The sequence below is a fragment of the Rhinatrema bivittatum genome, chromosome 2 (genome assembly GCF_901001135.1).
Source record: "Rhinatrema bivittatum chromosome 2, aRhiBiv1.1, whole genome shotgun sequence".
NCBI lineage: Eukaryota > Metazoa > Chordata > Amphibia > Gymnophiona > Rhinatrematidae > Rhinatrema > Rhinatrema bivittatum.
Genome location: NC_042616.1, coordinates 168,998,006 through 169,025,410, shown reverse-complemented (window position 1 = coordinate 169,025,410; position 27,405 = coordinate 168,998,006). Strand labels below are relative to the sequence as shown.

Genomic DNA, 27,405 nt, shown 5'->3' with positions numbered 1-27,405 from the left:
ATAAGGCCTACTTTGACTCCTCATTGCTTCTGACCTATACTTTGATTCAGGCCCTGATTGAACCAGTAGTCATGGCCCATGGCATACATGTCTAAGGTTTACAGTAAGAGGCTTTTCAGGCAACTGGAAGCAAAGATATAATTACATAAAGACAAGATGTCACTTTTTATGCAAATGTTTGCCAATTTTCAGGTGCAAATATCTGTGTCACTTTAATTTTTTTACTTTTTATGTCATTTGAACGAGCATCTTTTTTTCTACAAGTCTCAGTTTCATTTTGAACCCGATCTTGTTTTAGTCAGAATTAAGGCCTCAACATGCATCATTGGCATGCTCTGTTAGAGAGGCATCTTTGGCGCCCTGCTGTGTAACACGCAAATGAGCTAGAGATGTGAAATTCTACAGAACAGCAATGTTTGTTGTGCTTGTAGCTTATGACATATCTTGCTTCGACATACTTTTATAAATGACCCCTCAAAATGGCCATTTTATTGTGCTGTGTTATTTACTGCATGCAAGCCTGAACATGGAAAAGTATCACCTTCACAAGGAACTATGGTAATGTCATGTTAGCAGTGTGTTGTAGCAGAGGTTTTGGGAAATGCTGTAACCTGCCACACCACTCTGCTCTTTGAGGTAGCACATTTTTCTTTGTGCCAAAGGAGGACATTGAAGCAATCAGACCTGTTCAGTATGAGAGGTTTAGCAAAGGTCATACAGTCGCTAGCACAAGGGAAAATCATCAATTCAAACCCATTGATGCAACTAAAATTTAGTTTAGCAAAATTTCGAATGACATCACCTCATTCATTACAAGCTAGAACATGAATGTGAATATTTTCATGCCCTTCAATATCCAGTTTCCATTTATGCAAAGTCTCAATTGAAGAACGTGATATCTTGGTCAGTTTCTTGCGCCCCCAAGGTCCTGCTAGGTCATTTTATTGGCTGCTCTGTAGAGGAACCTGTTGGGTTCCAGAAGAGCACATTATTGCTACCCTTGATGCATTCATAACAACTTCATCAGGCAGGCAGTACCTTTATTCACAAGCCACTTTGTCACGCGTTGATGTGGCATACAAAAGCATGTGCAAGTCAGGAAAAAAATCACTAAGTGAATTTTTATGAAATCTGCAGTTTAAGCAATTCTCGTATGTAATGTCTTGCCTTTTCTTGTTCTGTGCTTAAATAAGAGCTTGGAAACCTGTGACTGGTACCTTGTCTGGCTATCTGGAGTGGCCCCTAGGCAATGGGATTGTCAATTTTACTGAATTGGCAGTGGCTCAACCACCACTGATCAATGCAAGGTCACTAATCAGCATACAAAGTTTTGCACTGACTTTGATGACTAATTTATGAAAATATGTCTAAATAAATGTGTCAGGCTAAAACTGTGGTAAGCACAGTAAACTGAGCTGCATTGTAAAATTTCATATCTCTAGCTCATTGGCATGTTTCACAGTTCTGTGCCAAAAATGGCTCTTTTTAACATAATGCATTCACAAATAATGCTTGTCTTTAGGACTGTAATTATATGACCTATGTGTACTGAGAAGATGCTAGACCCTTTTGGTTGAGACAGATTCAGTGGAAGCTCCCCAAGTAAAAGTTCTTCAAGGAATTAATAAGGTTGGAGACTTGCCCAACCTTTATGTTTGCAGCTTAGAGGCTGCATCTCTCTCCCTGCAACCCTGGAGGCTGTCTACCAATATATCTTCTACTCCTCGGGCATCCAGAAGAGGCCATTGCATAAGAACAGGTCTTGGCATTTGGCTTGAGAAAATGTCCGAGAACCTTTTCTCTGCTTCGCCATAAACCTATTTAAAATGCCTTCTGCATTTTCGCTTTTCACTGATTGTCAAAAGAACAGTATTACATGTGCTATATAATGGGTGGCTTTAGTCGAAGCTCACCGCTAAGCCTTCTACGGTGTTGAGATATCTCAGCATGGTGTTCGCCTGGTGGTTAAGAGGCTGTTTCGAGCCTCTGCATTTTTGCAGCATAACTGACCTTGGAGGTCAAGTTTTTATTAATGATCATTTGGCAAGTAGGATGCCTTTGCCACCTTCTTAGAAGATTATTTTCCAAGTACATTGTTTTCTCTGCTTGTCTCTTATTCCTGACTAACATCATGCATAAGTCTGTAAAGGAAATATATTATTCTTCAGGTACAAGAAATCCATCTGGTAGGCTTTACAGGCCTAGATAGTCTCCTCTGATTTCTTCTTGACACCCAAAACCTGTAATGCCTCCGGCCAAAAGCACTGTTTCTCTTGGTTAGTGAATTGTGCTTTTCTCTTGCCCAAGTGGTCCTGGGTCTAGAGGGGCAAGTCATGGCTTCCTGTGCTGAAGTCCTGATTCTTTGTTTCGAAGCAGAGAAGTGGGATTTTCACACGGTTTTTGTTCTATTGGCTGTAATTGTTCCTCATGTTAATTTATTATTTAATTTTGAATTTAATTTTTAATGTAGAAATGTCTCACTGTTTCAAATGTTCAAATGTTCGCTGTATCGCACCCTTGCGTCTGTTCTGTTGTACTGTAAACCGGTGTGATTTGTATTTTTATACAGGAATTCCGGTATATAAGAATCTTAAATAAATAAACAAATAAATAAATAAATGATGCATCCCTCTTTTTGGCAGGGTCTCATGCCACAAAGCTGTATTTTAAAAAAGTCTGTCCTATCGAGTCTCATTGAGGTAAAGAACCCAACTCCATTCCCTTCTAGAACCTATTATTGGTCATACTGCCTTAAAAAAGGGGGAAGGGGGAAACAGATTATATAAGTTTGGCCTCTTGCCACCCAAAATAGTCATGCCTTTGGCATGGTTATATTTTTCCCTTTATGTCTGAGGCAGCCTGTAGCTTGGGAATACCCACATGTGAGGCCTGCCATCCTGCTTGTCCTCAGAGAAAATGAAGTTACCACCTTCAACAGGAGTTCTCCAATGGACAGTCCTCACAACTCCCTCCCTCCTTCTCTTGGAGTTGGTATCTCCAAGTCTTAGTTTTATCATGGACTGAGGGGCCATGCCTGGGAGGTAGCTGCCACTGCCTATGCTCAGAAGAGCATGCTAAAAGCTTCTAGAATCTCTTTGACATAAAAGTTGCATGCTGGGCTGTTTCGGATAACATCACCCACATGTGAGTTCTGCCATCCTAGTGTCCATCAGGGAACTCCCATTTCAGGTAAGTAACTTGATTTTGTGTTAACATGCACAAATGTGTAAATTCAAATCACACTACATTTAAATTAGTTGATTAGCATATTTTTGCATTTTATTAGCTCATTTAAATTTTTTCACTGACATCCATGTTAATTGACAGAAAAGCATGTTGGTATCACTATAATAGCTAACATGCTCTTATGCATGTTAACTGTTTTACTTGTTTACTAATACATTTTAATAAATGTGCCCCTTTCTGTGATATAATATAGGTGGTTAACAAAACTTCAGATATATCATTTTAGATCATGATATGCTAAAGAATGAGAACTTTTATGCTAGGTAGCTGGCCATTTAGTAACTTGACAGCTATATGGTTTTGTCTTTACGTATTTAAGAGTTGATGGGTGGCCATAGTGAATAGCTTTTTGAGAAGGTTGGGCAAATATTTCAAATGCTAATCAAAGAAGCTGCACAGGAGACAACATAGGTTAATAATGCACATTTCCATCTCATTCTGCTACACCAGTCCAGCCCTGATGAGTGGATTATTTCCCCCTACCAACAGATGGAGGCAGACAACACTGTTTTCCTGTGTAACATCACAGCCACTACTTAGAAGGTGGTGCTAGCAGCAGGAATTCAGTATTTTTCTGCCTCCAGCAGATAGTAGATATGGATTGGTGCAGCAGCCAGACATTGGATCTCTGATCAGATCCCAGGGCCAGGCCATTGGCTTAGGCCAGCAGTGCAAGCCCATTCTTTGGCTCCCCTTTTTGGGGGTGCTTAGTTGAGCTTGGTGGAGCAGCATGTTTGGGGGGGGACGACATCAGATAAGTGATTTATTTTGGTATTCTGAGAGGCAGTTTCCTCATGCTTCTGCTCTCCTTCTTTGACCCAGCAGTCGGCTGGTTTCAATAAATAAAAGAAAGCAGAGATTCCCACTGAGGGCCTGCACAAATTGTGAAGTTGTAGGGTAAGGCATCCTCAGCATTGTCGGGTGCATTGTGGCCAGCTCTAGGCTTATTGCAAGGGAAAGAGGAGAGCAGAGAGGCTCAGTTTGGGGTGGCTCGGCATGTTCTTGAGAGGGAGAGATGGACAGGCTCGCCCGCAGTATCTGGCATTGCGAGGCCTATGGGGTCCTCCAAGCTGCATTGGAAAAGGGGCTGGTCTGCCTAGTGTGTGCCCGTTCTGGGGGAAACTCCCGGACATTGCTCTAAGGCTGGCTTAGCACCTACTTCATCACTCGCCTCCTTTTTTTGGCAATCCAACCTCTGACAGGTCTGACATGCAGTCTGCTGTGTGGCCTGCAGAGAATGTGGCCATCTTGGATTCTCCCATATGACTGGACTCAGACTCTGGGGCAGCATTGAGAGCAGGGAAGAGCTAGAAGGCTCCCCTTCCCCAATTTTGGTACCAGCGATCCTCTAGCAGAGCCTTCACCAAGAGATGCGTTGGTCCCCGGGGGGGGGGGGGGGACAGGGAAGAGGACTTTTCACTGGAATTTTTGAATTTTTTACATTAGGCCTTTTGAGTCTTTATTCAACCGGGGGAAGGGCCATGGGGGTCCCCATCAAGGACCCCGGAAGGTCTGAGCTCTGTTCCTGTCTCTCCTGGTCCCTGCTAAGAGGGCACGGCCAGCAATAAATGCACCAGGACCTTCGTGGGAGGAGCAGATGGGCGCAGAGGAGCCTGGAGATGCTGAGAGCTGGGCACCTCTAGAGGAGGGGGCTATTCCCCCTGGACCTGAAGTTGATTCTATCATTCATCTCTTCCATCAGGATGAGATTAGATTAGGTGGTTACGTGTCTTTATCTTGAAGAATCAAAGTCACAGGAGGCTCCTGTGTGGGACCATTAAGTGTAAAAGTAAAACCACTACCACCTTCCCATTCTATCCAGAGGTGGAGGAGATGATGTTGGTGGAATGGGAGTCCCTGGAGTCAGACCTGAGAGCGCTTAAACTTCTGCAGCAACTGTACCCCTTCCACAGACTGTGCTACAGAAATTTTTTCAGGTGTCAGTGATGGATGCCTTGGTTACAGCTGTGATCAGGTGTACCACTATCCATGTGAAGGGGGGGGGGGGTTTGAAGTTTCCTCCATTGTACTAAATCTGGAAGCTAGGCTCTGCACTTCTCCTTGGTGTATCCCTGTCTCGCCCCATCTCTTTCTCTTACTGCAAAAAGGCTGCCTCATTTATTTCACCTGCCCACCTACTGCAAGTGTGAGTGACTCCACCCTGCCCCCAGCTGCTCTCTAATCAGATCCACCTAAAATCTTAGTGCTAGGGCTTCTGGGAGGAGTAGTTCCTCAGTGCAGCCACATTACTGAATACTATTTTCAACCCAAATAGCACTGACCAAAGAGCAATTTAAAGATCTGGCCAATTTGAAAGCGCAGGGACTTAGAGATACTTGGTGATTCATCACAACTTATACAATTATTTAAGGGTTTTTTATGTACCATAATTGGAACATATAGCCCAATACTGGAAAAGAATATACTGTTGTTGGGCTATGTATGAGTATGTTGTTTTTCCTTATTATTGAGGTCTTTAAAAAATATATATATTTACAATTCTAGATTGATTGTGTGTGTGTGTGTGTGTGTACATACACATATACACACACACACACACACAGGAAAAACTCCAAAAAGGAAAGAAAGAGTACTAATGTTGAATGTTCACATCTAAAAACCAAAATGTATTATGTATTCCTGGATCTGTTATGAATCATAAATCAGGAACAACGATTTATAAGCCTGTATTAAATGGTTGGAATGGATTAATGTGAAGGGATGTGTTTATTATGATCAGGGGTTCAATTGAATGTATTTATAGATGCAGTTAGTTTAAATGAGCAGTTTGCATTTTTCAGTTCTGTGTATAAACCACCATTTATAATATGCATGAACAGTATGGCATACATGTTCCTATATATTGCTCAATAACTTGTTGTGTGAAGGCTATAAGTGAATGGATGGGTGTGGTTATGAATGGCTGAATGGGGGTGGTTTTGTCCATTATAATGTGAGTTACAACTGTGTAAAGGAAAAGATAATGAGTAGTAAATAGGCACATTTAGTGAGTACTTATGCAATATATATATGTATTCCTGTCCTTGCAGTTTATTTTCAAGACAATGTGTAAAATTGTATAGGTTGTCTTACATCTCATTAAATTTGTCAGTCAAGTTTTAGGTTTAAATGTGCTCATCTATTTTTTCAAATTTGATAATAAATTTTGGTTTTTAGATGTGAACATTCATCATTAGTGCTCTTTCTTTCCTTTTTGGAGTTTTTCCTGTAGTATCACACTGAACACTACATGCAATTTTATATTGCTCCATTTCTTGTAGTTTCTCTCTCTCTCTCTCGCTATGCATACATTATATATCCATACCAGTGAGAAACCCCTACAAAGGCCTTTCTTTGTTTCACCCACTTTCGGGCTTCCTTAGGGGGATCAATTCAGCAAAACGTTTCAAAATCACAAAATAGTAACAACAATATATTTCACAGGCTCAAACCAGTCATAAAGCAGAAACAATTAAAAAACAAGCCGCTCATTCGCAAAAGCATTCAAACGGCAGACAGTGTCCAAAGCCGTTACTGTTCAGCTTCCCACGGCACCAGTAGAAAAAGGTATGATGACTTGACAGAAGGCTTCGGGAGAATATCCCAGTTGGGCAGTTTTTATGACTGCGCCATTTCAATCATTTTTTCAAAGAGGGTCTCCCTGAAAGATTATTAAATGAGCTTATAAAATGGTGTTATTTGCAATTCGTGATCTTTTATTGGCCTCTTTTCAAAAAACACCTATTGATCAATAGATATGCATCATATGCATATCTGCCGATCAATAAGCACCAGAGAAATACAAAGAAATATTTTGAAACATTGGAACATTCTCAGTTCATATGTTATTTTTGAACAGCTCCTTATCTTTGCTAAAAATTTTAGGGACCTTTTGGTTGGTATGTCAGGTCGCAATATAATTAATTCAGCTTCAATAATACACGGATAATATGCATGTGGGAAATGTGGTGTTTGTTCAAATGTGATAAACATCTGTGAACTCAACACCCCTTTTTACCCATTAAAAACAAACTTTGTGAGCACTACAAATGTGAGACATCGCAAGTGATCTATGCTATTCTTTGTCCTTGCCATAAATTATATATTGGGCACACTAAATTGGAGATTAAAACATGCATCATACAACATAAGAGTTGTATTGGAACACAAAATATGGGTGCCCCACTAGTATTACATTGGATAAATAAACATCATTCTGTTGATCATTTTCGTTTATTTGTAATTCAACATGTTTCTATGGTAAGGGGTGGTAATGCCTCCGTATGCCTGCATCGCAAAGAACAATCCTATACTTTTCAATGGCAAACTGTTCACCCATTAGGCTTAAATCAAGCCATTGAACGGGAAGCTGTTTTTTTAAGGTTATAAATAAAGTTGTGCCATTCAAAATGTTAGGATATAAGAGCGTCAACTTCAGCTGATCTGACATGTTTGAGGCATGTTTGAGGCATTGTGGACCCTTGGTTGCAGTGGAGATGACTCCGCCCACGGGGAGAAGCCCTGTGGGGAACCACTGCGATAGGCTGACACAGTTAGCAGACACAGAATGGATAGAGTCTTTATTGTATTGCTGTAAATTGATGGTAAAGGAGGAAGGTAAGGCACTGATCCACGAGGTGCCAATACACTCAACAGGCTCAGAAGTGTAGTCTCACCCAGATGTTCACGAGAGGCAGGAGCCTGCAGTGCGGGTAACGCTGCGGCTGGTGGGTGGAGTTGGAGCGCCGGTTCGTAGAGGTACTCACAGAGTGAAGGCGTCTTCCTGATGGTAGAATGGTGGGACCGAAGGTCCATAGTGCAGGATATGAAGTAGATAGGCCCTCGAGGAGCGAGTACCCAACGGTCCAATATCCTGGAAATGAATAAGAGAAAAGACCCCCGAGGAGCAGTTGTCTAGGTTAGTGAGGACCCCGAAGGGAGTTGGAAGCTAGAGACCCCCGAGGAGTGGGTGTCTAAAGCTTCTGCTGGGGCAAGACCCTTAGCGAAAGGAAGCGTCTAAGCTAGCAGCTTAGAGCAGGCGAGTAGCAAAGCAAAGTCTTTGCTAACTCAAATTGGTAGCGGAAGTGGAGGCTGGTCATACCCGGAGGTACTGACATCATGCGGTGAGGCCGCCCTCGAGGTTCCCGCCATGACGTGTACTTTAGCATCAGAGATGTGCGCGCTCGTGTCCTAAGAGGCCACAGGAGTGAGCATGGCGGATGGGGACTCCCATGCTGGTCTGAAAACGCCGTGGCACTCTGCACCGGAGACAGCCATCTTGCCCAAAGAGAGGGAAAGGGGAGAAAAAGAGGTAAGGCAGAGAGGTCACAGCTGTCTGCGACCGACAAACGCAACAGACAGCTTGATGTATTAGGTAACAGTGCTACTGTGATTGATTGTATGAAGTCTCACAGGTAAATGGGGTTTAAACTTTGTTTAAATTTTATTTTTAGTGGAAAGAAAAGTTTTTAAAAATGCATTTTGAAACATTGAAGTGATTTGAATTTTTTGCAGTATATTTGCTGAGGTTTATTGTTGCATCTGTTTGTAGTGGCGGCTTATTTTTGTTGTGCTGGAGGTGGACCCTTGGCCTGGCGCAGGATTGGTACGGCCCTCTGAGGGATCCCAGAGGGCGCCTGCCGCTAGGAGGCGGAGCACACGAGGAGACAGAGGCTGACAGAAACTTCACCAATAACGGTCCGGGGGCTCCGTGGGTTGAGCCCTTGGATTCCCAGACTGCCTAGGCTTAGGTGGGCTTCTGGGGTTCTCCTGGAGAGATGACGGAGAGGTGTGCCCACCAAGAGAAGAGGTGCACGGCTGTCGGTGAACAGGCGAGCTAGACCGGAACCGAGAGTACCAGAGATCACTGGAACAAAGCAGGAACTGAAGGTCCTCCGGTTAGGATAGGCAGCGCCTAGTGGTCCAGCTTGAAGAAGGCCATGGGTGGTGGTAAAGCAGGCGGACCTGGTGTCACAGGAGGAGCAAAGAGAGTGTCCGAATGGAGCGCAAGGGTCAAAGCCAGGGTATTCGTCTGAGGATGGTCAGCCAAAGCGAGGGTCGGTTCCAAGTTTCAGTCCGAGCATAGTCAAAGGCAAGCAGAGGCTCAGGTATCAGTCCGAGTGTGGTCAAAGGCAAGCAGAGACCCAGGTATCAGTCTGAGCATGGTCAAAGGTAAGCAGAGGTCAGTTCCAAGTATCAGTCCAAGCGAGGTCAAAGACAGGCCGAGGTCAGTACCAGATATCAGTTCGAGAGGGTAGTGGAACATGAACAGGACTCAGGAACAGACGCTGGAACACAGGAAGGACCACGGGAACACTGGAACAAGCACAGGAACAAGGAACACAGGAACACTGGAACAAGCACAGGAACAGGGAATGCAGGAACACTGGAACAAGCACAGGAACAGGGAACGCTGGAACAAGGACGGCAACTAGCTTCACACAAAGGTGACGACCCGATTGCCAAGGCGAGGTTCTGGGGAGAGGGCCTCGCTCTATATACTGAAGTTAGGTGACGTCATTGCTGCGCGCCGCAGAGTGGTTTCCCGCCCTGGGCCCTTTAAAGGGCTGGGCGGTCCGCGCGCGCCTAGGGGCAGACCCGACGCAGAGGAGGACGCCAAGCCACGCTGAGAGGAGCACTGGGAGGTCGAAGGCCTTGAAGGGCCTGGGGACGCCACCACGAGGCGCCGCAGGTGCAGGGAGCTGTCTGCGGCCGCGGGAGAGGTCAGACCGGGACCCACTGGAGTGAGGGGAGCAGACACGGGTGCAGGCCTAGTGCGGCTGGAACGCGCAACAATTTTAAAACGCTCAGCGGGTTTGAAATCTGCGAATAAGCGGCGCCGAAACAGATGGGGGGGGCGACAGTGTGTGCTTCTCTATTTCTGTTTGCCGCGAGCGGGACAGGCCCCGCTTGCGGCACACGTGGCTGCTCTTCGGTGCCCCCTACAGCTCAGTGCCCTAGGCGACCACCGAAGTTCGCCTAATGGACGCGATTAAGTAGGAGGCAACATTAACAACAAAAACACATATAAACCAAGCATATATCCCACCTTTTATGCCTAGGTTTGTTGGTGAAAGTGGTTTGGTGGTTTCTGCTACAAAGTCTAAGATTTCCTGTGTTTTCTCACTGTCCAGTGGCAATTTGGTTTCTAACAAGACCTTTTTCTTCTTTTTCTTTTGTCCTTCAATTGGAACCTCAAGTAACAAAATCTGAAAGGAAATGCCCTACCACCGTTACCTCTCTCACCAAGTCCTGTGCTCCACTGAGAATTAGATCTAAAATTGCTCCCTCTCTCGTCAGTTCCTGAACCAATTGCTCCATAAAGCTATCATTTATTCCATCCAGGAATGTTATCTCTCTAGCGTGACACGATGATACATTTACCCAGTCAATATTGGGGTAATTGAAGTCTAGTAACAAGAATTGTGGAAATCGCAATATTGTAAATATTAGCCTAAGAAGGTGTCAGCAAGCCTGACGTTATATGTCTTTATGACAGACATTAACCGGTCTACTCAATCATCCACCTTCATCATTTTTTTAATTCTTTAATACTGCAAAAATTATTTTTATATAGAACTTTTTCTTTTTAATTAAAATAGTCCTCCATCCAAGAAATTCAAACTGAAACGGACTCTTATCAAACAACTCATTCTTATCGCCCATTTACACAGGCCGGTGTTTCGCTTACTCAGCTTCATCAGGGGCACATCAAAAGATGTGCTGGCAAGAGTCAGTTACCTAAAATGACCATATAATAATTAATTCACACATCAAAAGAAGGTAAAAATAGTACTTATCTTGATAGAAGCAAGGCTACCATTCAAAATGGACCGCACGTCTCAGCCATCTTGTCAAAAGGGGAATTGGAGGAACTGAAACCGAGGTTAACGTCTCTTTAAATTCACCCAAACTCTGACGTCAGTGACCTAAATCAAGTGTGATTGAGATGTCATGAATTACGCAATGAGAGATCATTGAAAGAGTGTGATCATCCTAAAAAAGCATGTAATTCTAATTCATTGTTTAACCCGAACGGATGCACAGTGTTAAGTCTATATATCCAGCGTTGTTCTGCCTGCAATAAAAGATGATGTCTATCTCCCCCTCGCCAGTGCGGTATTATATGATCTATAGCACAGAAAAGTAAATCAGCAAAGGTGTGTTTGTATTCCTGACAATACAATACCAATGGTTCATCCTCTCGATTATATTTAATATTAGAACGATGTTCTATCATTCTAGTCTTCAGAAGACGCTTAGTTTTCCCAACATAGAGTAATGAACACGGACATTGAATTAGGTAGACCACCATCGAGGAATCACAAGTAGTGTCGTGCTTCAGAAATATTTTATATCCTGAGGGTAACATCAAATAATCTTGAACAGACATTGATGATTGACAAACAGAACAGGTGTGACACGGATGGTGTGATCCTGGAGTATAACTAGGTGAAACTGACGTGACAGAACTGTCAGATTTTACTAACAGATTTCACAAATTTGCAGCACGGGAGAAAGTGATACGTGGTGGTAATTGAAAAATCTCATGTACTTGCAAAACATGCCAATATTTTAAAATTGACTCTCGAATTTTAGAGGCAGCAGTAGAATAGGGTAGAATGCAAGTCTGACGTACAGAATCATCTATTGTACGCGGAAGGAACAAATATTCCCGATGCGAGTATTTTGCACGAAGGTATGCCTTCCTAATGCATGAACGGGGATAACCTCTTGCAGTAAAACGTTCATTTAATACTTTAGACTGCATTTCAAAATCTGCTGTTGATGTACATAAACGTCTCAAACGAATATATTGGCTTACCGGTAGATTTCTCTTTAAATTCCTTGGATGAGCACTAGAATAGTGGAGGTAAGTGTTTGAACTGACAGGCTTACGATATAATGAGGTAACGAATTTTCTATCGATCAGAGTAATGCGAATATCCAAAAATGTAATTGTTTGTGAATCAATTGAAGCAGTAAATTTTAAATGAGAATTACAAGAATTTAACCAAATCAAAAACAGTTGAAATGTCTCTTCATTGCGATAAGAATGAGTTGTTTGAGGGCGATAAGAATGAGTTGTTTGATAAGAGTCCGTTTCAGTTTGAATTTCTTGGATGGAGGACTATTTTAATTAAAAAGAAAAAGTTCTATATAAAAATAATTTTTGCAGTATTAAAGAATTAAAAAAATGATGAAGGTGGATGATTGAGTAGACCGGTTAGTGTCTGTCATAAAGACATATAACATCAGGCTTGCTGACACCTTCTTAGGCTAATATTTACAATATTGCGATTTCCACAATTCTTGTTACTAGATTATTTTTGTGGTTATCCACTGACTCTTTTTTGTTTGTGGTAATTGAAGTCTCCCATTATTACCGCACTACCAATTTGGTTAGCTTCCCTAATTTCTCTTAGCATTTCACTGTCCGTCTGACCATCTTGACCAGGTGGACGGTAGTATACCCCTATCACTATAGTCTTCCCCGACACACAAGGGATTTCTACCCATAAAGATTCAACTTTGTATTTAGTCTCATGCAGGATATTTATCCTGTTGGACTCTGTGCTATCCCGGACATAAAGCACCACACCTCCTCCCGAGTGCTCCTCTCTGTCATTGCGATATAATTTGTACTGTCCCATTGGTTATCCTCTTTCCACCATGTCTCTGAGATGCCAATTAAGTCTATGTCATCATTCACTGCTATACATTCTAATTCTCCCATCTTACTTCTTAGACTTCTGGCATTAGCATACAAACATTTCAAAGTTTGTTTTTTGTTTGTATTTTCATTCTGCTTTTTAATTGATAGGGATTAGTTAGAATTTTTTAGCTCAGGTGAGTTTTTAGTTACAGGCACTTGGACTACTTTTCTAATTATTGGAGCCTCATTGTCGGGATGCCCTAATTCTAATGCATCATTAGTATCCTTTGAAGATACCTCTCTCCGAACCATGCGCTGCTGAGCGACTGTCGGCTTTCCCCTTTGTTCTAGTTTTAAAGCTGCTCTATCTCCTTTTTAAAGGTTAGCGCCAGCAGTCTGGTTCCACCCTGGTTAAGGTGGAGCCCATCCCTTCGGAAGAGACTCCCCCTTCCCCAAAAGGTTCCCCAGTTCCTAAGAAAACTGAATCCCTCTTCCTTGCACCATCGTCTCATCCACGCATTGAGACTCCGGAGCTCTGCCTGCCTCTTGTGACCTGCACGTGGAACAGGGATCATTTCAGAGAATGCCTCCCTGGAGGTTCTGGATTTAAGCTTTCTACCTAAGAGCCTAAATTTGGCTTCCAGAACCTCCCTCCCACATTTTCCTATGTCGTTGGTGCCCACATGTACCACGACAGCCGGCTCCTCCCCAGCACTGTCTAAAATCCTATCTAGGTGACGCGTGAGGTCCGCCACCTTCGCACCAGGTAGGCATGTTACCAGGCGATCCTCACGCCCACCAGCCACCCAGCTATCTACATTCCTAATAATCGAATCACCAACTAATGAAAAGATGGCCCGCCCAGATGAGCCATTGACTTTTATTTTATTCTTGTTTTGAAGGTCCTGCTTGGACCAGAGTTTTGAGGCGCTGTGTATTGTAGAAGTGCTACATGGGACCTGTTGCCTGCCCTTTGTGGCATTGAGAGAGAGAGGGGGGGGTCATTCCTGCAGCATTGAGCTGCAGGGAGAAGGCCTGATCTGGAGGCTGAGCTGGGCAGTATTGTGCTGCCGATAGCAGAGAGCTGTGGAGGTTGAAGGTCTGCTGCAGTAGCAAGGAAGAAGCTTCCCATGATGCTAGAGAAGCAGCGTTGTGCTACAGGGGGGATGGGACAGAGCGAGCAGCATGGTGTCGGGCTGCTGCCGCCACTTCTGCTGGTGTTCAGGTTGCAGCAGTGATGAGAGAATTCATGCTTCACTGTGGGAATGTTGTGGGAAGCTTGAGGGATGTGTCTGGGGGCAGTGTAAAGCTCCTGGCATGATAAGGAAATGGAAGCCACGATCCCGGAGACATCATGATGATGTCATCAGAAAACTGCGGTCCCAGCCTGAATTGTTAAATAAATGTAAAAATAAACAAAAAAATTAAATTAACATCAGGGGTCAAGTGAGCAGAGGTGAGGGGCATTACAAAAGACCTTGCCACATGTGAAAATGGGGTAAAAAGTGTGGAAATGGCATCAGTTCTGCCCTGGCATTTTTTTGGGATAAAAATATAAAGGGGTAAATTTTAAAAAGCTACTCGCCGGGTAGCGCATGCACTTGGACATCCGATTTTATAACTTGTGGGTGCAGGTGCGCGCATGTTATAAAATCGGGGATCGGCGCATGCAAGGGGTGCACAATTGTGCACCCTGCACGCGCCAATGCCTGCGGCTTCACCCGTTCCCAATCGCCTAACCTAATCTCCCTTCCCCTTCCCCTAATCAACCCACTCCCTATCCCTATTCTAGGCACCCCCATAAAAATTATTTTACCTGCTGCGCCTGCCTAGGGGCAGGCACAGGTTGCGCGCTCCAGCACCCGGCTGGCACGCGATCCTCCAACACAGCGGCAAATGGCCGCTGTGCCAAAGGCCTTTTGCCCCACCCCCGGACCACCCCCTCTTCGCCCCTTTCCCAAGGCCCCGGGACTTAGACATGTCCCGGGGCTTTACTTGCGTTGCCGGGCCTTTCTAAAATAGGCCTGGCGTGCGTAACCCCACCTGTGCACGTAGGCTTTTTAAAATATACCCTAAAACGAGCAGAAATAAATAAGGTGTGGGGGCAACTGTAGAGGGATTTGAGCTCCCAACTGTTTTTATTTTGATCATAAATATTTCAAGCACTTTTAAAAAGGGCACCAGCACATCAGAACATTTTTGGCTGTTTTAAAGGTTTAAAAAGGGGTGAAGCTGTTTATAGATGGTATTGAGGAAACCCTTGTCACTTTATGGATGTGCTTAATATATTTTTGATTCTTGAAAATTGTTTCTTGCAAATATTGATTCCAATCCAAACTGTGGTTTTGGTAGTTTGGTCCACTTTTCTTTAGAGAATAGCTCCGTTCAGCCCAGCACTGGTAACATTCCAAAGCCGTTTCTTAAGCAACCTGGCTAACAACTGGTAAACACAACAGGGTGAGGGCAGGCATCTTTATACTCAAGTTGGGCTTTGACAAGCTTCTCCTGAATTTTTAAGTCCATTTTGAGTAATTTTAAAGTTACCAAAATGTTCCCAGGATTAAGTAAATCTATAGCAGAGGTTGTTTTATTGACATCCCAGTCAGCATAGGAACTATTTTTGCTCATGATGTACAGATATCCACTAACAAAAACCCTTGTTACAGTTTAGAACTGAAGGAGAGCGATGTTGAATTTCTGCCAGAGTGGGAGTACTGAACTTTGGCTCCTCTTTGAGGCAGTGCAAACTTAAAACAAAATCACTTAATATTTTGAAAAGGACAGTAGAAAACACTTTTTAGAATGAGTGAGATTGTATATGAGAGGTGTTTTGTGTAAAAGGGAACCTAGTCAAGATAAGATTCTGAGTAGTCAGAGTTAATTATAAAATTAGCTGGAAATTAGTGGTCATTTTTTTTTAAAAGTTTAGACTGACTGAATAGAAGCAAAAATGACAGGAATCGAGTGTCACCTTATTGACTAACCAATTTATTAAAGCATAAGCTTTCAAGGGCAGAATCCACTTCAACAGATGCATGAAGTGATAACACAGATAATACAATTCTGTGGTGATCTGGAATCCCATTTCCGCCATCTCTGACTCAAGGAATACTTTTATACCAACCAACACACAGCCACACACAGAAGAAGATGATGACATATCCTCTCCACTTTCTCAGAATATCAAAAACAATGGATTCCCTCAGAGGGACATAACACTGGACTGTTTTTTTACATTGAATGCTTCTGGCCACATGCCCAATCCGAGATAATCAATAAGCAGCATTACTTACCCCAGAACCTCAGCCGCATAGAATGGGAAGCCATCTATAGCCTCTGAAACAATCCGGACATCATTATCAAGGAAGTTGATAAAGGAGGAGCAATGGATGTCATAAATAGATTGGACTACACAAAAAAAAGCAAAACGACAACTCTCCAATACCACATTTTACGAGTCCTTTCCCTCCGACCTCACTGTGGAATACCAGAAGTAACTACATAATTTTCCGAAGGGATTCCCCACTGGAAAACGCCAACAGATTTACCTGGACACACCCCAGGAAGTACAACCAGGTACTTTCTACTTATTGCCCAAAATATACAAACCAGGGAACCCTGGATGCCCCATTGTCTTCAGGATCAACACCCTCACAGTAGGAATATCTGGCTACATGGACTCCATCCTCAGACCCTATGCCACCAGCACTCCCTGCTACCTTTGCGACACTACAGATTTTCTGAGAAAACTCCAATCTATTGGCCACCTCTCAGCCAACACTATTCTGGCAGCCATGGATGTTGAATCCCTTTACACCAACATCCCCCACAAAGACGGATTACAAGCCATCATGAATATGATCCCACAGCTGAACTGGACAGCAAACTTTGCCATTTTGTCCTCATACACAACTACTTCAAATTTGAAGAGGACTTGTATCTCCAAGTCAACTGCACTGTCGTGGGTATTTGCATGGCTCCACAATACACCACCATTTTCATGGCAGACCTAGAACAACATTTTCTCAACTCCTACACCCAGAAGCCACTCCTCTAACTCTACCTCCTCTACATTGATGACATCTTCATCATCTGAACTAGAAGCCCTTAAAGAATTCCACCAAGAATGCAACAAATTCCACCCCACCATCAACCTGAGCCTAGAAGAATCCACTCAGCAAATCTACTTTCTGGACACCACTGTCCAAATACATGAAGGACACATAAAAACCACGTTATACCGAAACTCACTGATTGCCATAGATACCTTCTTGCCTCCAATTTTCACCCAACCACCACCAGGTCTGTTGTCTACATCCAAGCCCTACGGTGTTAAAGGGCACTCCCGCCATGAACTTAATAGCCTCCGACATTCCCCCTGTTGGCCCAAAACACCATTGCTGTTAGCGGCGGCAGCTTCTTCCTGCCCAGGCACAGCACGTCACCAGCCCACGTTTTATGCACGCTTCCAAAAGCCACAGGAACTGTCGGCAGCGGCTCCTTAAAGATCTGTTCCTCCCGCTACTCCTTGCCTCAGCAACAGGTCTCCTGAGTGCTCAGTCTCAGTGTGAGTTACTCCTGTAGTTCTCTGTGCTTCCCATGTGCCATGTTTCCCTACCTCTGTCCAGCACTTGGTCCCCTTGGTTCCCCGGTCTGGTCCTGTTTGTCTGTCCTTCCTCCATTGCCTGTTTCGGATTGTTCTTCTGCTTTGACCTCTGCCTGGACTTGGTCTTTCCTGGATTGCCGCTTGGACCTGTCTGCCTGGAACTGGATCTTGCTGTTTGCCACCCACCCTGACCATTTGCCTGTTCACTGGATCTGCCTCTACTCCAGGAAACCATCTAAGTCATACCAGCCTTTAGCACCTTGGGCTTATCATGGGAAATCCACCTGTGGTAGTGGTGACTACCATCCTTAGGTCTGCAAAATCTAAGTTTGCTGAGGCCATGGACCTGATGGATCTGACAGCTTTACAAGTCATTCGTGGATTAGCAACTTGGGTCCAGCAACAACAAGGCATTCTGGACCAGGTAACAGGGGTCCTTGAGAGACTGGCAGCACGCATGGATGCTCTTGCTGCAGGAGCACCAGCACCTCCTGCAGTCCCGGCGAATCCTGTTCTTCGTTTACCCCCACCTCCATACTTCAGTGGAGATTCTCGACAGTGCAGAGGCTTTATTAACCAGTGCCATATGCACGTTACACTCCAAGTGCCCCGGTTCCTCACTGACAAGACAAAGGTTACCTTTATCCTATTCCTCCTGGAAGGTTCTACCTTGGTCTGGGTCTCTCCTCTCTGGGAGCAAGAAGACCCTCTGTTGGAGGATTTGAATCATTTTCTTCAAGATTTTCTTCTGGTATTTGATGAACCGGGACATACCGCCTCTGCAGCTTCTGACTTAGATTTATCAAGGATCTTGCTCTGTCAGGGAATATGCTGTACAGTTTCGGACTCTGGCTTCCAAACTACAGTGGGTAGATGACAGCCTCACGGCAATCTTCCGGCAAGGCCTATCTGAAACCATTAAAGATGAACTGGCCAGACGGGAGCCACCAGAATCTTTGGAGGATTTGATCCAGCTTGCTATCCGTTTGGATCTGTGGTTTCAGGAGCGGTCCCGGGCGAGGGCTTTAACGTGTCATCCGGTTTGACTAGCCTCCACTTTCCAACACCTGAAGACCTTGTAGCACCATCATCCTTGGCTACAATAGTGGGAGAGGTCTTCACCACAGGGAAGCGCGGTTTAGATTTCCATGAAAGCTAGAGCTCAAATTCTAGGAGCGATAATATAGCTGTGCCATGAGATATTTCGCTAATTTCTTGCCAATATTTTTTTCATTTGCTATGATTTTTTGCAGTATTTGCTTGTGATCCCACTTGATTTCTGCTGAGTTGTTTTTTGCTTCCTTCTCTACTTTTAGCTGTTTTGTGCCATTAGCACTGATGATACGTGCAGATTATGCTTTTAATTTTTAATAGACTTTAAGACATTCATTCTTTTCAATTACAGGAGCATTTCTATTGATTCTCTATCTGTCTTCCTTTCCGAGTCCATAGGGTTTCCTCTGCTGAAATGAATTCACCAATTGGATTGTCCCTGAAGGGATTGACATTTTAAAAATATACCCTTATCTTGAATTATTATTTCAGCCATTGCTGATAAATTCCACTTTCTTTTTTCTTGAAAAATTGGCAATTTAACAGTCTCTGTGCTTCTTGTAGTTTCTGCCAGTCTTAGCCTTCTATGGAGGGCAGCCTTTTATGTTGTATAATCACCAACAGTGGCTGGATCCTTGCAGGCTTAGCATTCTTTTTAATAAGGTCAAGGGTAACTATCTAAAAACTTTTATTTACATACTGAAGACATTTTTATGTAAATCAGTATACAAATTAAGTAAGTGGACTCTTTAAGATAGATTTTCACTAGTGTGAATGAGAGCTGTGCTGTCAGAACTATACTGATCTTAAAGAGAACCAAGTCTAAAAGAAGAGGATGAGTTTTTGGTTCCTGAAGTAATAGCTGAGTTACTAAAGTCAAATCAACAATAACATAATGCACATGGGGTGAGCCTCTCTGGTTTCTTGTGTTGTGGTGTATTTGAAACTGGTGTGTACCAAAACAGTTGTGCTGTTGAATATCCAGGAGAAGTGGTGGGTGCTCAGGATTATGTGTGAAGATATCCTGTGCAGACTTTAGAAGTCCAGACTGGTTAGTGTAACTGCACTGTGTAACAGTTGCTCAGGTTTGCAGTTGTAATGTTATGTCCAGCATTAAGTAGAACGATATCAGGTTCTCAAGTTTATCTATCATGTTAGACCAATAAACTAACACCAACAATAGCTACTCAGGTGCTTGACAATTGTTAGCCTAAAAATAATTAGTACTAGTTCAATGAGATAAGGATTTTTCCTTTAAGTTGATATTTTTATAAAATTTCCTTTTAACACAGATTGTGTACTTAATTAAATTGTGGACTGGCTTTTTATTTTTGCTTCATTGATTAATAGGGATCTGTGCAATCGTGGTATGCTCCAGGGTTTGTGCTCGTGACATATTCAGGCATTTATTTCCTGCTTTATTTAAACTTTGGTATACCCCTTTCAGTGTACGTACCCAAATCAGTCCAGTGACACTGACACTTAAGACGAGGTGCCTCCTATAGTCCCTCAGTATTAATCTGTACCCAAGCCAGTATTTCTCTGACTCCAGCAGATAGTGGAGATGTAAAGCCTGCAGTCTGTCTAAAAAAATGAGAAAGGGCACATAGGCTTCTGTCTACGCCTCCCAGAAGGTTGTTAGACCCTGGTGGGGTCATCCCTTCTGGTATGTGAGGCTTGAGAGCAGGGGGTCGGGGACCCTATGTTGCTCGGATCCCTGGCCGGACAGGGCTGATACCCAGAGGTTCCGGATCACTCGCCCTGTGGAATCTTCACAGCATGTCGCCTCTTCAGGAGCATGCCGCTGCTTTTTTAAGGAAAGTGCCCCTTTTTTTCCTTTTGTTTGTTAAAGTTTGAAAAAAAAATACAGCATCTACAGTGCCTTTCTTTCAGTCCTGTTGTCTTGTAGCCAGCATCGGAGCTTTTATTTTCTTCTCTCCCCTGCTTCATTCGGCCTCTCTCCCATGTGGCGCTAGACCAAGGGGGGTCCCGGTCTCGCTTGTGGATGCTGCATGAGGCGGCCCGGTCTCGCTTGTGGATGCTGCATGAGGCGGCGTGGTCGTGTCTTTTCCGCACCAACCTTTGCTCCTGATGCCTCCCCGGGGGGAGGGGCTATCAGGGAGCTCCGCGGGCAACACGGGCAGTGTTTCCCATGTCTTGGGGAAGTGCAGGCCGTGGAGGGGAGTTCAGATCTCTCTCCCCCGTTGTCTCCAGAGCCCCAGGCCTCCGGGGGAGGTCATCAGCAGGCTGTGGGCCCTCCTGGCAACGAGGAGGACCCCAGGGATCCTTCGGATTCGTCTTCTTCATTTTTTTCTGAGTTTGTGGTCCTGCTCCATAAGGCCTTTAAGGCCAGGAAGGCTGCACGTCAGGGTGCATCCAAGGAGGCCCTGGGGCGGTCCACTTAAACATCCAGGACCTCCGCAGCCGCAGGGGCCCCTAGGATCCAGCGGCTTCTGATGGCTGCAGTGCCCGTGACCGCCACGGATTCTTCCTCGACCGCATCTGACACCGAAGGGGCCCAGGGAGCGGATTCCCAGAAGTCCAGGCCTGGGGTTGGTCCGTTGGATCCATGGAATAAATGGACCCTAAGGTGGTCTATTTATTCCATAAGGAGGAGCTGAGCCCACTTATTCCAATGGTGTTGGAGGAGTTGGACATTGGAATCCTGTGGTGGGACTTCAATCTGGGGATGGTGGACCTGGTCATGGTTGGCCTCCATAGTCCCGCAAACTCATTCCTGTTCCATAGTTTGGTTAGTGCTCTTCTGTTCTGGGAGTGGGATACTCCAGACACCAGTCTGAAGGGCAGCAGGGCGATGGACAGATTGTATCCATTGCCCAAGGAGGCGCTTGACCTGCTCAAGGTTCCCAGGGTGGACGCTGCAGTTTCTGCAGCCACCAAGAAGACCACCATTCCAGTCACCAAAGCAGTGGCTTTAAAGGATCTTCAGGATAAAAAAAAACAAAAAACTGGAAGTACACATCTAGAAGATCTTTGAGGTTTCTGCACTCGTGTTGCGTCCGTCGGTCTCAGATGGCTTCGACCTCTGAGCCTCACCTTTCTTCCTTCTCTCTCCTCAAGCCTTGGGAAGATGGCTGCTGCCACGTCTTCATGCCGCTCTCTCCAGCGTCCCCTGAATGGCAACAGCAACGGTGTTCGCCATGATTTCCTGAGGGCCTCCTAGGGTGCGCGCACGCGCGCCACCCATGTCTTTATCCACATCATGGTGGGAACCTCAGGGGCATCCCCTCCGAGTGATGTCATCACATCCTGGTATTTAGCCTGCCCTTCGTTTGCTAACAAACTGACAGGCCGATACAGTAAAAGTCACTGGCGAGCGCCCACTCTCCTGGCACGTGCACAGGCCACTCTCCTATGCGCGTGATTCAGTAAAAAACAAATATTCATATTAGGGCCCGCGGTAAAAAGAGACGCTAGGGACATTAGCATGTCCCTAGCGCCTCTTTTTTTGACAGGAGCGGTGGCTGTCAGCGAGTTTGACAGCTGACGCTCAATTTTTCTGGCGTCAATTCTCAAACCCACTGACAGCCACAGGTTCGGAAACTGGACGCCGGCAAAATTAATATTGCCATGATATTAAGTCGGAGGGTGTACAGAAAAGCTGTTTTTACTGCCTTTCTGTGCACTTTCCCAGTGCCGGCAGAAATTAACGCCTACCTTTGGGTAGGCGCTAATTTCTGAAAGTAAAATGTGCGGCTTGGCTGCACATTTTACTTACTGAATCGCACGGGAATAACTAATAGGGCCATCAACATGCATTTGCATAATTGCAGCAGCCCACAAAGGGGAGTTTCTGGCTTCTGGATTTGACTAAGGTTTATCTGCACATCCGTATTCAATCGGATCACCAACAATAACTCAGGTTCATAATTCTGGGCAATCACTTTCAGTTCTGCGCTTTTCCCTTCAGTCTAGCGACGGCACCCAGGACTTTCACCAAGGCTCTCCGAAGGAAGGGTGTTCTAGTTCATCCCTGTCTAGATGACTGATTGATTCGAGCGAAGTCTGAATACCTGTACCGGACAGCGGTGGATTTGGTCCTCAGTCATCTCCGATCGCTAGGGTGGATTGTCAATTTAGACAAGAGTCATCTGGTTCCTTCCCAGAGTCTGGAATTCCTGGGGGCACTTTTCGACACAAGGACGGGGAGAGTCTTCCTTACCAAGCAGCACATTGCCAAGCTTCAGGCTCAGGTTTGGGAGTTGTTAGGCAAGCGGGTTCCCAGAGTCTGGGATTATTTACAAAGTGCTCGGGCCTAGGGCTTCTACCTTGGAGTTGGTACCCTGGGCTTTTGCTCACATGAGGCCTCTGCTATCAGCCTTACTGTCTCGCTGGGACTCAATGTCGGAACGTTATCAGCTATCTCTCCCTCTCCCAGAGCCTGTATGGTCCAGTCTCTCATGGTGGCTCCACTGGGACAAGTTGAGTCGCGGAGTGGACCTCAATGTTCCAATCTGGACAGTTGTTACTATCGATGCCAGTCTTTTCGGCTGGGGAGAGGTATGTCAGCATCAGTCGGTGCAAGGGTGTTGGTTCCCGGAGGAAGCTTCCTCGTCCATCAGTCAGCTAGAGACCAGGATAGTACATCTGGCTCTGCTAGCGTTTCTCCCCTTGGTGAGAGGCTGGTCGGTGAGGATCTTGTCAAGACAGTGCGACAGTGGTGGCCTATATCAACCGCCAGGGAAGCACCAAGAGTCATTCTGGCTCAGGAGGCTCGGCTTCTGGTGGAGTGGGCAGAGCAGCATCTGAAGCATCTGGCAGCCTCACACATAGTAGGCTTGGACAATGTGCAAGCGGATTTTCTAAGTCACCAGCAGCTGTCTGAGGAGGAGTTGTCCCTCGTTTGTCATCGATGGGGGACCTCGTGCATGGACTTAATGGCGACCTTCTGAAATACCAAGGCTCCACGTTTCTTAAGTCAGCGGAGAGAAAAAGGAGCAGAGGGAGTAGACGCCTTGGTCCTGTCTTGGCCGACGGACATCCTGCTGTATGTGTTTCCTCCCTGGCCTCTGGTGAGCAGAAATCTCTGGAGAATAGAGGTTCATCCGGGACCGGTGATTCTGGTGGCACAGGAGTGGCTGTGGCATCTATGGTTTGCAGACTTGATCAATCTAGCGGTGGACGGTCCTCTTCGGCTCGCCCATCTACCGAACCTACTGTGTCAGGGACCAGTTTGTTTCAATCAGGCAGATCAATTCTGTCTAGCTGCTTGGCTTTTGAAAGGTGGCGTCTGAAGGAAAAAGGTTATTCAGATGCTTTCATTGCTACGCTCTTGTAATCTAGGAAGTCTTCCACCTCTCTATCCTACACATTGGTGTGGAGTGTTTTTGATTCCTGGTGTTCTGGCCGGAAGGTGAACCCCAGAAGAGCGTCTATGTGCCATATTTTGGCCTTCCTTCAGGATGGTTTGGCAAAAGGGCTGTCCTTCAGTTCACTTAAGGTTCAAGTGGCAGTGCTAGGTTGCTTCCAAGGCAAGGTTCGTAGCGTGTTTTCGGCACATCCGGACATTGTCCGTTTTCATCGAGGTGTAAAGCACTTGTGCCCTCCCGTTCGACAGCAGTGCCTGTCTTGGATCCTAAATGTGGTCTTACGGAACCTCTGTGGCGTGCGACTTTGAAAGTGGTCTTTTTGGAGGCTATCTGTTTGGCATGCATAATTTCCGTACTTCAAGCTCTTTCCTGCAGGGAGCCCTTTTTTGAGAATCTCAGACGAGCGGATTTCCTTGCAGACTGTGCCTTCATTCTTGCCCAAGATGGTGTCCTCCTTTCACATTAATCAGTTAGTGGGGTTCCCATCCTTCTCAAACTTATATCCAGTATCAGCACACACTAGAGATTTGCGTCACTTAGACGTCAAACAAGCCTTGCTGAGATACTTGGAGGCCACAGTTAATTTCCGCATGTCAGATCACCTTTTGTGTTGTGGAGCGGTCCCATGAAAGGGCATAAGGCATCAAAAGCGACTGTTGCGAGGTACTTGAAAGAGGCGATAATTCCGCATATATTTGTCAGGGTTGCCCGATTCCAGAAGGTCTCCAGGCACATTCTATTCACTCTCAGGCAGCCTCTTGGGCAGAGTGTCCGTTAGTTTCCCCTCAGGAGACCTGTAGGGCAGATACATGGAAGTCATTGCACACCTTTGCCAGACATTATCGCTTAGATGTCCAGTTCCCAGGGACTGGAAATTTTGGCACGCGTGTACTGCGAGCGGGACTCTCCCAGTCCTACCCTTCTTAGGGAAGCTTTTGTACATCCCAGGAATCTGGACTGATCCGGGTATGTACAGGGAAAGGAAAATTGGTTCTTACCTGCTAATTTTCGATCCTGTAGTACCTCAGATCAGTCCAGAGTTCCACCCTTGATTAGCAAAGAGTACTGGGAGAGTCCGCTCGATCTGTCAGTTTTTGCTGTATGGTCTATGAAGAAGCATAGGGTTTATTGATCCCACACAGATTTTTGGTGTAAGGGTGTTTTGTTGTTGCCTGTTTTATGGTTATCCTCTTCCCCATGTTCATTTAAGGAAGTAGGCATAGTTACTTGATTCTTCTTTATATTTCTGGCTTGGGTACAGATTAATGCTGAGGGACTGCAGGAGACATCTCATCTTAAGTGTCAGTAAAACTTTCTCTGACTCCATCTGCTGGAGGGGAGGCAAAACCCAGGAGTCTGGACTGATCTGTGGTATTACAGGAACGAAAATTATCAGGTAAGAACCAATTTTCCTTTTGTATTTATAAAGTCCAAAAACATAGTCTGAAGGAGCACACATGTAGCTGGATCATTCTAGCACTGCTTTCTGTCTGCATTCCAAGAATTTATTTTGTGAGCTCTATAATGAGAAATTATCCAAGGTACTGGCTGTTGATCATCTGGTAGTATGGTTAACTTGTAGCGCCATTGGTAAATGATTCATTTCTGTAAGCAAACTTGGCTTTGTATTGTGGGTGAACGTAGAATAATCTATTTGTTTTTTAATTATCTCTCTAGATTTTTATCAAATTATGCTTAAGGTGAAAGAAAATAATCTATTTAAAATATATGGCATGTTTCTGCATGAACTTGCTTTATTTAAAGTATTGTGTCATTTCCTTTCAGATTTTGTTACTTGAGGTTCCAATTGAAGGACAAAAGAAAAAGAAGAAAAAGGTCTTGTTAGAAACCAAATTGCCACTGGACAGTGAGAAAACACAGGAAATCTTAGACTTTGTAGCAGAAACCACCAAACCACTTTCACCAACAAACCTAGGCATAAAAGGTGGGATATATGCTTGGTTTATATGTGTTTTTGTTGTTAATGTTGCCTCCTACTTAATCGCGTCCATTAGGCGAACTTCGGTGGTCGCCTAGGGCACTGAGCTGTAGGGGGCACCGAAGAGCAGCCACGTGGTGCCGCAAGCGGGGCCTGTCCCGCTCGCGGCAAACAGAAATAGAGAAGCACACACTGTCGCCCCCCCCCAATCTGTTTCGGCGCTGACTGTTTCTATTTCTCTTTGCCGCGAGCGGGATAGGGCCCACTTGCAGCACCACATGGCTGCTCTTCGGCGCCCCCTACAGCTCGGCGCCCTGAGAAGCATACAGTCGGCGCTGAAACAGATAGGGGAAAGGGGCACGACCCGGGGGGGGGGGCGCGACTGGGGGGGGAGGCAGCCCAAGGGTCGCCTAGGGCGCCCAATACCCTTGCACCGGCCCTGATCAAAACATTGTATTTAAATCTGTGGTGTCATTATTTTATAACATGCACCTTTACTTAGAAACATGATGGCAAAAAAAGACTATATGGCCTATCTAGTCTGCCCATACACACCAACTTAAGAGATATTCTTATCTGTTGCACAAACTTTCTCGATGGATGAGCAAGGTTGTAAGAGTTTATTTTATGATTTTGTTTTATATTTAAAGTTCTTGTTGTTTGTTCTTTAGTTATTTGACAAGTATATAGGGGCGGATTTTAAGAGCTCTGCTCGCCGGTAAGCCTATTTTACATAGGCCTACCGACGCGCGCAGAGCCCCGGGACTCGCGTAAGTCCCGAGGTTTTCGGAGGGGGCGTGTCGGGGGCGTGTTGGGGGGCGGGCCCGAACCGCGCGGCGTTTTCGGGGCGTGTCGGGAGCGTTCCGGGGGTGGGCCCGGGGGCGTGGCTACGGCCCGGGGCGGCCCGGGGGCGTGGGCGTGGCCGCGCCCTCTGGACCCGCCCTCAGATCGTGTCCCGGCGCGCTAGCGGCCCGCTGGCGCGCGGGGATTTACTTCTCCCTCCGGGAGGCGTAAATCCCCCAACAAAGGTAAGGGGGGGGTTTAGACAGGGCCGGGCGGGTGGGTTAGGTAGGGGAAGGGAGGGGAAGGTGAGGGGAGAGCAAAGGAAAGTTCCCTTCGAGGCCGCTCCGATTTCGGAGCGGCCTCGGAGGGAATGGAGGTAGGCTGCGCGGCTCGGCGCGTGCCGGCTATACGAAATCGATAGCCTTGCGCGCGCCGATCCCGGATTTCAGCGGATACGCGCGGCTACGCACGTATCTACTGAAATCCAGCGTACTTTTGTTTGCGCCTGGAGCGCCAACAAAAGTACGCCTATTCGCGGTTTTTGAAAATCTACCCCATAATGTTTATTACTTGTATTTGTTGAATTGATTATATAATTTATTATGTTTATAATCTTTTGCACAATGCTTGCTCAAATGTTTTTTTGAAAGGCATGTTATAAGGAATAAATCAGATCAAAAGAAAGCTCAAGACTCATATATATTTTAAAAAATGGTCTTATGTTTAGTAGCAGACACTAGTAATTAACTTTCAACCACTTTTCAATAAAACAAATTTAATATTCTTGAACTGT

General features: G+C 45.3%; 1 protein-coding gene across 1 annotated transcript in view; it reads left to right on the top strand.

Moving 5' to 3' along the window:
- Nucleotides 1-27,405, top strand: part of KRIT1 (KRIT1 ankyrin repeat containing) — a 188,473-nt gene that overhangs the window by 18,894 nt on the left and 142,174 nt on the right. Inside the window, 1 exon segment of the mRNA XM_029588859.1 lies at nucleotides 25,676-25,835. Within this exon segment, the coding sequence (XP_029444719.1) occupies nucleotides 25,676-25,835 (160 nt within the window).